The 13263-nt window shown below is 39.3% G+C and overlaps 1 protein-coding gene across 2 annotated transcripts in view; it reads left to right on the top strand.

The window, feature by feature from the left end:
- The window catches only part of PHF21A (PHD finger protein 21A), a 261567-nt gene that overhangs the window by 225901 nt on the left and 22403 nt on the right, over positions 1-13263 (top strand). For both annotated transcript variants that reach the window (XM_050955342.1, XM_050955343.1), the window contains exons 10-14: positions 919-1017; positions 3288-3339; positions 4619-4698; positions 5151-5211; positions 8673-8836. In XM_050955342.1, the coding sequence (XP_050811299.1) occupies positions 919-1017; positions 3288-3339; positions 4619-4698; positions 5151-5211; positions 8673-8836 (456 nt within the window). The remainder of the gene's footprint in view (positions 1-918; positions 1018-3287; positions 3340-4618; positions 4699-5150; positions 5212-8672; positions 8837-13263) is intronic.

Genomic DNA, 13263 nt, shown 5'->3' with positions numbered 1-13263 from the left:
AAGATGCACTGTTGCTTCACTAAATTCACGGGTAGGTTATTGCTTATCTTTTAAGGCAGATTTACAAGCTGTGCTCTGCAACAATGCATGCCTGTTACCTATGAACTTGATGAATCCCTGTGCTGCATGTCCACAATGTTTATTCCTTAAAGAACTGCTGAAAGTCAGGAAAACTTCGAAAAGCATTCAGAGACAAGTTAGAATGATTTAATTATCTGTGTATAGTTTTTGGTATGATTTCCTCAATCTTTATGATTAAGGATGTTTACACAAAACAAAATTTGTGTCTCTTCAGCATTCATCTCCTCACTCTGAGTTTGTGACATCACAGCCATGCCACAAACTGAGGGTCATCATGCTGGTGATTGTGATGTTGAGAGTCGAGGATTCTGACTTCAGGGAGGGCATAAGCCACAGGAATATCTGAGCTCTTAGGAGTCAAAGTGCCAGTTTTCAGGCAAATATTACTCATAATGACAAATGAAGGGAAAGAAATGGAGAATGTATATACCATTCAGAATGGGTTCTGAACAAGGACTTTTCATAGAATGATTTTCCATAAGGCTTCAGCTGGTCTGTAATCAATCCACTTTTCATGCGGCTTTATAAATATTTCTGCCAAAAATGTTAACTGCAGGATGACCGTTATCATTTGTGTGGTGGTTTGATTGGGTTGCCTGAGTTGCTGTGATGCTGCACGTTCTTGGGTTTGGGCCTGTTCTGTTTCTTTGCCAAAGCAGGGCACATTATGTAAACTTTCCTCATATTCCTGAAGAAAATGTCTTTTTGGGGCACTGCCAGTTGGTTCTACAACTGTTTTTCCCATTGTTCTGCTAAACTGAATTTACTCATTTCACTTAGTTTTTCCCTAACTAAAAAATGCTTTCTGAGTATTGAGTTGTACTTGTTTCTTTTCAGACTATTAAACCCCATGTGGAAGCAGAGGAGAAGCAAACAGAGAGTCGTACCGTTACCCCACCAGCTGCACCCAAGCCAAAACGAGAAGAAAATCCACAGGTATCGGAACGAATTTGGTGTTCTCTCCCTGGAAGAAAAAGGAGGCACTCTATCTTTCAAAAAACATCATAAGCCAGGATGGAAGATAGTGTATCTATTTGTTTCCTCATTTCCCCCTCACCCTACACAAACACGCTTTCTTTCTCACACACAATTTCTTTTTTTCCCTGTTCCCTTCTCAAGACTAATTTTCTTTCCTTACAGTGTTCTTGCCGGAGAGGACTGGGAAATAAGAATGGGGAATAATAAATCTAAATGTAAATAGCGCATAAAATTGTTCAGAACTGGCAGAATTGTGCACTATGAGCCTTTTACTCCTAAAAGTTCAGAATACCCTTCAAGCAGCTCACCCAGTATACAGTACATCTTTTGATTTCCATACCTTTGAGATCTCAGACTTGTAGAATCATTCCTTAAAGAGTTATCTTTATCTTGCTTGACACACTTTTACCGTCTTGACAACTTCATTCCAGAAAACAGGAAAGAAAGGAACATCTTTGCCATAGAGCCTCTGCTGTTGCTGCTACTTTTGATCTTAAGACAGACAGATTATGAACCTATCCCAACTTATCCAGATAGTCTGATCCCTTTTTCTGAATGGGCATTTCTTAGCGTCTGTCTGCACTACAAAACATCAGGACTGGTTACAGTTAAAATGTGTAGTGTAGAGGGTATCTAATCATGTTGCAACCAGGTTCCCTAACTCAGCTTTATTTTGTAGTGTAGCTAGATTCATAGTGACCATCGATTTCATCTGAGTGTTTCCAGTACAGATTCCTATTCTTGGGTGCAACTGCACGTTCTGTACTGTAATAGGAACCCTCTAAAAAGCTGTGACCATTAGAGAACTGAGGTGATAATAGGAGCCATGGCTCTGAATGTTGATTCCTTTCAATCGCAGTAGCAGTGTGGTTGTTAAATCTGTGTCCTTCCCATTGTTTGCTCCATCATTTGTTGTTTTTGCCTTCTTAGCCAAATTCTTTGTAAACAGTCTTTCTAGTTAATCCTGAAAAGCTATTTACAATGAATGAATCTGTTAGTAGTTGAAATATGTAGTATTGTATCATGGGATATTATTACTGGGCCTATTATTTCCTGTTCTATCAGTGCCATGTTAAGTCCATTGCTATAACAAAGACATGGCCAAAACTTTAAAACAAAAAGGATAAAACGGGTTCAAATGGTGCTCATCTTGCTGTGGAAAGATGTTGTCAATCCTAACTCCTGGTGTCTGAGGTTCCTTGAGGTGAGTCACTTGTCATGGTGGTGTTCAATTTCTGTGTTATTTTGCACCCCTTCCTCTCTCCTGTGCTCATGAGACTGAATTCTTTCTCCAGTCTTTCCTCATAGAAGAGGCACTAAACGCCTCTCAAACAGCACCTCTCAGGTGCTGCTTCTGAATTGGTACCTAGTCCTTCTTTTGTCCCATGGGACAAGCTGAAGTCCAGATCCACCTGATCATACATCTTGAGAGGGCTTGGAAATTAAGATCAAGGACAGAGGTCTGTTGCTATCCTTTTCACTATCGTTCACCTAGTTTCAACTCAAGCTCCTGGACAGGGCTCAGATCCAAAGGCAGGTTGGTACAAAAAGAGGCCTTGCAACTATGAGATGCTCAAGGAGAAGCTCTGCCTTTCTCTGTGAAGGCTGATCCTATAGATCTAAGCTCAGCCGAGGATCCAAGGAATAGCTCCAGTTTTATTAGGTTATCTTTGCCACCTTCTAGCACCAACTATTTGAATTGATTCTGTCTGCCAACATTGGCAGAGTTGTTGAAACCCTTTATTGTTGGTGTTAGAGTAGTAGTTCTTGAACTGTGGTCCTCAGAGTACCAGTGGTTTCCAGAGCCCCTACCTGGTGGCTCACTATGTTAAATACTTTGGGAATCAAACAATGAGGATTTTGTTGCTATGTAACCAGCAATGTTTAAGTGGCAGTTGAACTGTGCTGGTATCTGCTAAGGGTCAGTAATGATGGTTTGGGAGTTGAGACCTTGAGTCTGTTCCCAGCTCTGCCAGTGACTTGTTGTATCACATTGTGGAAGTTGCTTCTCCCTGTCTCTGATTTTTTCTCCACATCTATAAAATAGGGCTAGTGTCTCTCTTTGGAAAGCAATTTGAGATCTATAGATGAAAAGTGGTATATAAGTGCAAAGAATTATTAATATTTTCCTTATTTGGTTGGCTACCAACTGACTTTGGGCTAAATGAAGTTGCTCCTGATAATGACTGTAACTGGAATGAACTCTGTTCTCTCTCTCTCTGACACAGAAACTTGCCTTCATGGTGTCTTTGGGACTGGTTACACATGACCATCTGGAAGGTAAGAAAAGTAACTGAGAATGTGCTCGCCTGTTTCTCAGCAATTCTAGAATGGAAGTAAAAGTACCAAAAGTTCTTGTGTGATGTGCACTCTTTTTTTCCTTGCACCAAGGAAAAGATCACACTTGGGCTATGCTCATACAGCACTTTAGGTGCAACTTGTCCCTGGCCTCTCAGTCCCTTGTTAGATGGAAACAAGGCAGTTGCTTAGGTATCTGAGATCAGTGGTTGGGGAGGCAGTGCATGCTCTGCTGTCTGGGAGGAAACTGAAAAAACTAATTGATTATTGTGTAGGCCTTATGTGTGAAGAAGTTACCTAATAGGTCAATGTACCTTAGCCCCTTCTCTGGATTTCTCATTTCTGTAAATTGGTGAGCATGCTGGGTTACTGGACTTCAGTAGCTCTAATAATTTCTTTAGTCCTCGCCTACAATGAAATCAAGCCTGAATCTACATAAATTCAAGGACTTGCACATCACTGTACTAAATTTAGCCTCAGCAGAAGTCCATTTTTATTTTTATAATTTCAACAGATAATATAGATGCTTATTTTTAAGCATTTTTTTCTATTTTTATTTATTTAAATTTTCATAGTTGCACAAAATTATGGGTTCTAAGTAATTTTCCATTTTTATCTATTTGAATTTTCACTATTGTGGAAAATTGTGGGTCAGACAACTACTATTTAATGACAGTAGAAGTTGAGATTCAATCATTTAAAGCTTTATAACCATTAAAACACAAATTCTCAACATCATGTCAAAGTATACAAAGTAAATATCCTTTAGTCAAACTCTAGTAAGTTTTCATTCAGGATTTTTCTTACTTTGCCTATCTGTAAATTTTGATTATCATCAATGGAAATTTCTTTTTTGTCCATTTGTGTGTGTATAGATGTTTTTGACATTTACTGATTAAAAATTGAATCCTTCAAAGCCTAACTATATTTGCCTTAAATAGCAATGAGGTTTCCTCATGTGCTACTGTATTTAGTTTCCCAGTTATGTTGAACTTCACTATAAAATGTCTGTGTTCAGATGCTCTCATTTGGGAGGGGCAGCCAATCATTTCATAAACCAATCTGGCAGTGTATTTATTTTTACCATTATTTATTCATTTTCAAACCCAGGAGTGTAGCAGAGATGGCTCTCTTCAGTATTGCTGGCTTCCCATGGAAAGCCTCACAGTTAGAACTTACTTGCTTGGAGACTATATAACACAGACATTGTTGCATGCTTTCAGAATCCATGGTTTCTAACCTGAACCTTTCTTTTCACAAGAAATCCAAAGTAAGAGACAAGAGAGGAAAAGAAGAACAACAGCAAATCCAGTGTACAGTGGAGCCGTGTTTGAGCCTGAGGTATCAGTCTCTTCCTAGGGGGGAAGCTGGCAATTTCATTCTGTACTGCTGCCATTTTGCTACCTACTAAGATCTCTGAAGCCCAGCTAAACAGATAGGCTGTCATTATAGTTTGAGAGACCAATGTAGTGATGTGACCCTCAGGGTTTTATATAGTAAATACAGTTATTTCTGCTTAATACTTCTCTCCCCCTCCACCACCACGCGCATTATAAACCTGGCATTAAATAGTAGTGAGTGTTGGTCCTGCCATTAGAAGATCAGCTTGTGCACTGGCCTGCAGCAGTCCAGATGTCAGAAGCAGAATGGAAGGCTAACATTTCCGAAGATATGTCCCCAACAACAGGATAGACATTAAGCCCAGTTTCTACTGTACTGCTCTGCCTGAGCTCTTACAGATGTAATTGTTACAAAAAATTAGCCAGCTAAAGTTGTTTTCCTCCCCTTTAAAGCGTAAGAAGAGTGCAGTCACATACCTGAACAGCACAATGCATCCTGGGACACGTAAAAGAGGTGAGTTATTTTCAACAATGACATCTTGCTGTATGCTTATTTCTCCATCTCCCATCAGCAGTCCCCTTGTGGACGGAAAGAAAGTGAAACAGGGAAGGATTTTGTGATACTGCATTTGCACAGTAAATTCCAGTGGTAAATAAGGACCAGCGTTTCTGGGGTTAGCGTAGCTGGCTTTATGGGGCAGCTCAGGGCAATATTTCAGTCTCACTCTACACAAATAAGAACAGAGTGTAAGATAAGATGTTGGAACACCATTTAATGGAAGAGAGTTGCTGCCAAGGTGCTCTTAATACTACCTAAGCTGCAGTGCTACTGCCAGGAAAGCAAAACATTATGGAAAAAGTGTATTTAATCTTACAGGAAGGGAAATTCAGAGTGTGAAGAGCTCATTCCCCACAATGTGTTGCTTTTCTAAGGGAAGGATCCCCCAAAGCATTTTCACTTCCACAGGGAAAGCTTCTCACTTACCTTAAGCACTCTTCAGAAACAACTACCATCCTGGAACCTTAAAATGCCACCTGTCCTGCAAGAAAGGAGGGTGTTTCTTAAATCTATTAAATGTTATTCAGTGGAATTCACCTACGGTGCAGCAGTTCTTGGGCAGAACAGGTCACATTTTAAAACTCTTACTTTTAAGGATAAAATTGATCTCTTGGAACATTACAGTAGAGCTTAACTGTTTTGTTCTCTTTCTGTGTGTGGTGCTGAATATCAGAGCTGAGATCTGCCATGCAGAGCTGAAAAGAAAATCTTTCCCTAACTTCTGATGCTCGCCTTTAATGGCTGTTAATGGTTTCCAACATGGCTTCTCTGCTCTTTGGTTTGCTGTCCAAAAACAAATGACCTAGCAATTTAACATTATGACCACCCAAGAAATCAGCAAGCATGCTGTATAGTTTGTGATTAAAGTCAGAGGTTTATGTGTTCCATATGTGGAGTGATGAAACTGAGACCATGTATGCAGCAGTGTATTGTGTATGTGTGTGCGCGCGCGCATGTGCATGCGTGTGTAACAGACTAGATGGCTCAGGATATTGGTGATGGAATACATAACATTTCATCTCCAAGTTATTGATCTGAATCTGTCCGAGGATAGTAGTAACTGAAAATCTTTAATTCTTTGGTGGCTGTTTGGTGGGCTAGATGACCTGATGATCCCTGTCCAGTCTGTATTGAACAGGTGCCTACATGACACAAACCATGATCATAACTAGCGCTGATCATTTCCAATGTCGGTATTCTTGGCCAAGAGGTCAGATGTTCAAATGACCCTTGCTCTCCTTGAGGCAGCCTCTTCAGTGCAGGATGGAAGCACATAGGTGGGGTAGTATAGATAAATTTGCACTTCTGCTGGCATGCTGTCTTTGAGTAAATAAAGGACGTCCAGTGCCACCTACCATTACCTTAAATATGTTTTCAAAAAAGAAAGACAAGAAAACAAGTGTGTTTGTATGTGTGTGTGCGCGTGTGCACTGTACATAAGGATATGTTCCTTCATATAGTAATGTTTCCAATGACCTTTTAATTCCATTATATAATGTGTGAAGAATTACTTACAGATTTTTAAATGCATAAGATTACATATATGTATACATGGTATTTTCTTAGATTGTTTTTGCCACAATGCTGTCTTCCTGTCCTTATTTTCACTCTCTGTTGTGAGTGTACACCCCTCATCAGCACCAGATTAGTAACATATTTTCAAATGGGGTGGACAAGATTTGGGGCCTACAGTAATTTTATTATTTGAATTAATATAGCAGTATATTAGGAGGATAGTTTGTGCAGCCCTGTGCCCTTTAGGGGTTTGGTTTAATTCTAAATGCTGTTGGTCATGTCAGAAATTTCAGCTATGGACATCACCATCAGAAATCCTTTCCAAGGATGTACATCTCCCTGGAAAGTATCTAGAATTCAAGTGAACTGGGTATACCCTGGCAATCTGTAAATACTATTATAAGTAGAGCCCTACCAAATTCATGGTCATGAAAAATGTCTCATGGACCGTGAAATCTGGCTCCCATTATGAAATCTTTTTTGTGTGCTTTTTGTGTGCTTTTACCCTATGCTATACAGCTTTCATGGGAGAGACCAGCATTTCTCAAATTGGGGGTTCTAACCCAAAAGGGAGTTGTAGCAGCGGTCACAAGGTTATTTTAGGGGGAGGTGCGATATTGCCACCCTTACTTCTGCGCTGCCTTCAGAGCTGGGTTGCCAGAGAGCAGCGGCTAGTAGCGGGAGAACTCTGAAGGTGGCGCCCCACTAGCAGCAGTGCAGAAGTAAGGGTGGCAATACCATACCATGCTACCTTTACTTCTGTGCTACCTTCAGAGCTGAGCGGACAGAGAATGGTGGCTGCTGATTGAGGGCCCAACTCTGCAGGCAGCAGCGCAGAAGTAAGGGTGGCAGTACCACAACTCCCCCTACAATAACCTTGCCACCCTCCCCCCAGAACTCCTTTTTGGGTCAGGACCCCTACAATTATAACACCATCAAATTTCAGATTTAAATAGCTGAAATGAAATTTGCGATTTTAAAAATCCCATGATTGTGAAAATGGCCAAAATGGACCATGAATTTGGTAGGGCCCTAATTATAAGAGCTGGGTAATTATTCCTAGATTTTTATTCCTTGTGATCTTTCCATATCTGTAGAGTAACTTGGTATGTGGAAAGATAGGGAGAGTGCTAAGTACATATAGTTTTACATAGTCATACAATACATAGCTAATATCTCAGTTGTATGAAGGCTATTCTTAACAGATTTTGTACTTAGTGCTTTTCTAAAGGAGTCTAAAATAGATATATATGATTGGGGCAGTGGGTGCTTGACTATAGAAGCTTAGGAAAGAATTTAGAGTTAGTTTGGAATATGCTTGGGGTCATGCGTAGGACAGTAGTACCTGCCGTTGAGATAGTGGGCATAGGTCTGAGATGGGAGGTGCTGACCTATAGGAAATGTAGGGAAGAAAAGGAGACTTGAAATGGTAAGTGCTAGCTATGAGAGAAGGAACTTTGGGTAGGTATATGCTGGCACAAGATAGATAGGGAGAGGTGGGATAACAGTAGACAAATTAAACTGACAGAAATCATTGCAGCCGGTCTGTGGGTTTGGTGCCAGCACAATTTCCTGATAACTGGACGATCTCATTGCTAGGAATGAAGAGGCCCCACTCTGCACTTGGGAGCGTGACTCTTTGACCCTTAGCAGAGCCTGTTTTCACACTCCTCTGATATGCATCTTTCAAGCGTTCATTTCTTGAAAAATTCCACTTGTACGTTTCTAAAGAGATGTTTAAATCTTTTGCTTCTCTTCTTCCACTTGTGACTCCTATATTAATTTCCTCTCTGTGCTACATCATTTCCTTTTTCATGCTAGCCAATGAGGACCACTGGCCAAAGGTATGTAAGATCATTTCCCCCCCACCCCTTTTTTTGTTCCCTTTTGTTAATGTGTAGGTCGTCCACCTAAATACAACACGGTGCTGGGGTTTGGGGCTCTGACCCCCACATCCCCTCTATCCAGTCATCCTGACTCCCCTGAAAATGAAAAGACAGAGACCACATTTACTTTCCCCGCATCTGTTCAGCCTGTGTCCCTGCCTAGCCCCAGCTCCACAGACGTAAGTAATTCTTGGGGAAGGGTTGGCTTTTGCAAAGACGTGTAGAATGAGCCACACTGGAAACTGCTTTCGATTTTGTTTCTTTAGCGTTCATTCCTTGAACACTGTTTGTCATGGTTCAGTGCAGTGAAACAGGCCGATGTTCTTTTACTCCTCAACCCTTCACTTTTACCTTCTTGTGCCTGTGTTATAGTATTGCAGATATTTCCTGTGACATTCAGTCATTGATTGGAATGTTGGGATATACTGGGCATGCTTAGATGAGCATGTTTTCTCAGTATATAGAGTCTGAGATCTTGTGTGACTGAATTAAATCTGTATTTCAGTGAGGAACTGGGAAGGGGAGAATGAGTCCTATTATTCAGAGAGACCGTAGTAGCAGTAAGTTGCTGGTGTTTCTGTAACAAGAGGAGGAAGAGAAGGAACTTCTTGGATCGCCCAGATAGCTGGGCACAGTGTTCATAGCACTGATCACAAGAGGTTCTCATGTCCTGGCGTGATTGAGTACACTGCCTCTGCACTCCCTGCTCATGAGACTTTTCTTGAACAAAGTCTAGTTATTCTGTTAGCATTTCTAAAGCAGGAGATAAAATATGCAGAGATTTCCCCTTCACAGCACAGCCTCTTTTGAGTAACTTTCTGAGAACCTTCAGATTGTCTCGTTCTTCTTATTCCTTGTAAAAAATATGATGACAGAATTGTAAAGGTCAGATCTAAACCCTAGAAAGCAAATAAATGAAGTAAGGTTGAGTTTCCTCCCAGGCCACTGATCTATCCTTCGTTACCCTAAGTGAGACTATCACAATAAACTACAATTGAAAAAGGTGACTGCAAGAAATAAGAGAAGGCCAATGTAACATCACCTGGGTCTGCTTAAAGATCTCAGTATAAAGGAAATACTGTAGTAGGACTATACCGGGAATAGAGGAATGAGACAATTAAGTACACAAGAATGCTCAGCAGTCAAAATGCACTTCTAGTCTGAAAAGTAACTCTGTAAAAGTTCGTCTGTCAATTACTCCTATCATATGAGGCTCAGTTTATAGGTATAGATGCTTTTTTTTCAATTGCCAGTGCTGCAAACTACCCCTGGGATCTGAGAGTCATGGTGGACTCTTCCCTTTGCATACATCATCAGCTGTAATAAAGGTTCCAAAGTCCAACATTGGTCCTCAGTAACTCCTGTGCTGCCCCATTGCCTCTTATGCACTGATGTAACTGCTTGGAACTGAGTAGACAATTCTACTGACAATGCACAAGATGGAATAGAATCCAGTTCCCTCCCTCTGAACTCTACCAGCTCTGCAGGGCTAACAGTCAAAACATACTTTAGTCACTAAAGTTGGCAAATGCGACCATGATACACAGGGAGCACATCTGTGGAATAAGCAGGGACCCTTTTTAAATAGTCACTTTTCAGAGGGGAACATTATTTGAATATCCAAAAAAAAAAATGTCCTGACAGTCAGGTACGTGAGTCTGTGGAACAGACTCCTGAAGGAAAGGTGCAGCATCTCCATCTTTTGGGACAAAAATGTACAAACCATTGGAAATTATGCTGTAGAGAACAAACCTGTGCTGCCTCCAAGAGATGGACTGGGTAACATACTAGGTCTCTTCCATCTCTGATTTCAGTGATTTTTTTTTACTAGCCTTGCGACCAGAGCATAACAGTTCTCAGAACAGTGTGATATGTTATCATGTGTATTTCAGTGCCTGACTACGACTGGCTAAGTAAAGGACAGAGTATCATTCTAGTGTTCCCAGCCTGATTCTGAATTTCTTGCCTTTGGTGAAATTGCTTAATATTTAAGCTTAGTTTTCCATGATTTAACATACTTTTTAAATTAAATGATAGTTTTTAAGAATACAAAGATTCCATAGGAAACATGCAAGCTGACACAATAGGTGGTTAAAATATATAACACATATGCATACACTTGGATAACTTGTTAAAATGATCTCAGTTCTGTGTGATATACTGTGTCAGCAAGTTAGCACGGCATTCCCCCGGGAGTAATACAAATCTGTATACTAAAACGCTTACAGACAGGTTACCCAGTTTGTGCACAAAGGTAACATTAAAACATTAATATTACTGTTTTAATTTTTTTAAAGAATTCAGTCCCAAAACTCCCCCAGTGCACATTTTCCAACAACTGAGCTAGACAACTTTGATTTTAAAAGGTAATAGATACCACAGCGATAGATGCCTTTTGAAATATCTGAGACCTATGAATTCTAGGAGCAGAAAATGTGTCAGAAACCATGATACATGTATCACGAGTCCTTTATCTTAAAAACGCCTCCATTAATTTGTTAAAAAAAATCTGTACTTTCACATATTTCATAGAAATTATAATTATTAGGCAGTCAATTAATTGCAGTTAGCTCATGCGAATAACTAAAAAAAATTAATTGTGATAAAATGAATCATGATTAATCTGATTTTTAATCACATTGTTAAACAATACCAATTGAAATGTATTAAATATTTTTGATGTTTTTCTACATTTTCAAATATATTGATTTCAATTACAACATAGAATACAAAGTGTAGCGTGCTCACTCTATTTATTTTTATTACAAATATTTGCACTGTAAAAATGATAAAAGAAACAGTATTTTTCAATTAACCTTGTACAAGTAATATAGTGCAATCTAATATAGTGCAACTTACAAATATAGATTTTTTTGTTACGTAACTGCACTCAAAAACAAACCAATGCAAAACTTTAGAGCCTACAAGTCCACTCAGTCCTGCTTCTCGTTCAGCAAATCACTAAGACAAACAAGTTTGTTTACATTTATGGGAGATAATGCTGCCCACTTCTTATTTACAGTGTCAACAGAAAGTGAGAACAGGCGTTCGCATGGGACTTTTTTAGCCAGCATTGCAAGGTATTTACATGCCAGATATGCTAAACATTCGTATGCCCCTTCATGCTTCAACCACCATTTCAGAAGACATGCCTCTATGCTGATGACGCTCCTTAAAAAAAAGTGTTAATTAAATTTGTGACTGAACTCCTTGGTGGAGAATTGTATGTCTCCAGCTCTATTTTACCCACATTCTGCCAAATATTTCATGTTATAGCAGTCTTGGATGATGAATCAACACATGTTGTTCATTTTAAGCACACTTTCGCTTCAGATTTGACAAAATGCAAAGAAAGTACCAGTGTGAGATTTCTAAATATAGCTACAGCACTCGACCAAAGGTTTAAGAATCTGAAGTGCCTTCCAAAGTCTGAGAGGGATGAAGGGAGCATGCTTTTAGAAGTCTTAAATGAGCAACACTCTGATGTGGAAACTACAGAACCCGAACCACCAAAAAAGAAAATCAACCTTCTGCTGGTGGCATCTGACTCATATGATGAAAACGAACTTGTATCGGTCCTTGCTGCTTTGTATTGTTAGCAAGCAGAACCTGTCATCAGCATTGATGCATTTCCTCTGGAATGGTGGTTGAAGCATGAAGGAAAATATGAATCTTTAGCACATCTGGCATGTAAATATCTTTTCAATGCTGGCTACAACAGTGGCATGAAAACACCTGTTCTCACTTTCAGGTGACACTGTAAATAAGAAGCAGGCAGCATTATCACCTGCAAATGTATACGAACTTTTTTGTCTGAGTGATTGCCGAACATTAGTGGGCTCATAGGCTCCCAAGTTTTGCTTTGTTTTATTTTTGAATGCAGGGGTTTTTTGTACATAATTCTACATTTGTAAGTTCGAATTCCATGATAAAGAGATTGCATGACAGCACTTGTATTAGGTGAATTGAAAAATATTATTTCCTTTGCTTTTTACAGTGCAAATATTTGTAATAAAAAAATATAAAGTGAGTACTGTACACTTCGTATTCTGTGTTATAATCAAAATCAATATATTTGAAACTGTAGAAAACATCCAAAAATATTTAAATAAATGGTATTCTCTGATTGTTTTACAGTGCAATTAATTGTGATTAATTTTTTTAATCGCTTGACAGTCCTAATAACTACTATGAGGAAAAATGGTCTTTTGATGTAAGAATGGGGCTGAAAGTAAGGAAATCTGTGTTCTATTCATAATCTTCCACAAAGTCACAGTGTAGCCTTGTGAGAGTCAAATCATTTTTGTGACTCAGTTTCCTCTTCTGTAAAATGGGATAATGGTAGTCCACATGAGTGCTGAGACTTAATATTTGTAAAACTCTTTGAGATTCTTGGCTATAGAAATACAAAATACTAATTATTTAAGCACCAGCAATATATTGGTGTTGTATATGAAGACAAAGAGAAAGATACGGTCCTTTGCGTCAAAGAGCTTATAGTCTAATTAGTAGGGCCCTACCAAATTCATGGTCTGTTTTGGTCAATTTCACAGCCAGGGGGTAAAATTACTCAGTTTCATGTTTACATCTGAAAATTTACATGGTT

The sequence above is a fragment of the Gopherus flavomarginatus genome, chromosome 5, assembly GCF_025201925.1.
Source record: "Gopherus flavomarginatus isolate rGopFla2 chromosome 5, rGopFla2.mat.asm, whole genome shotgun sequence".
NCBI lineage: Eukaryota > Metazoa > Chordata > Testudines > Testudinidae > Gopherus > Gopherus flavomarginatus.
The sequence above is the reverse complement of the archived record's forward strand: the minus strand, read 5'-3'. Positions and strand labels throughout refer to the sequence as shown.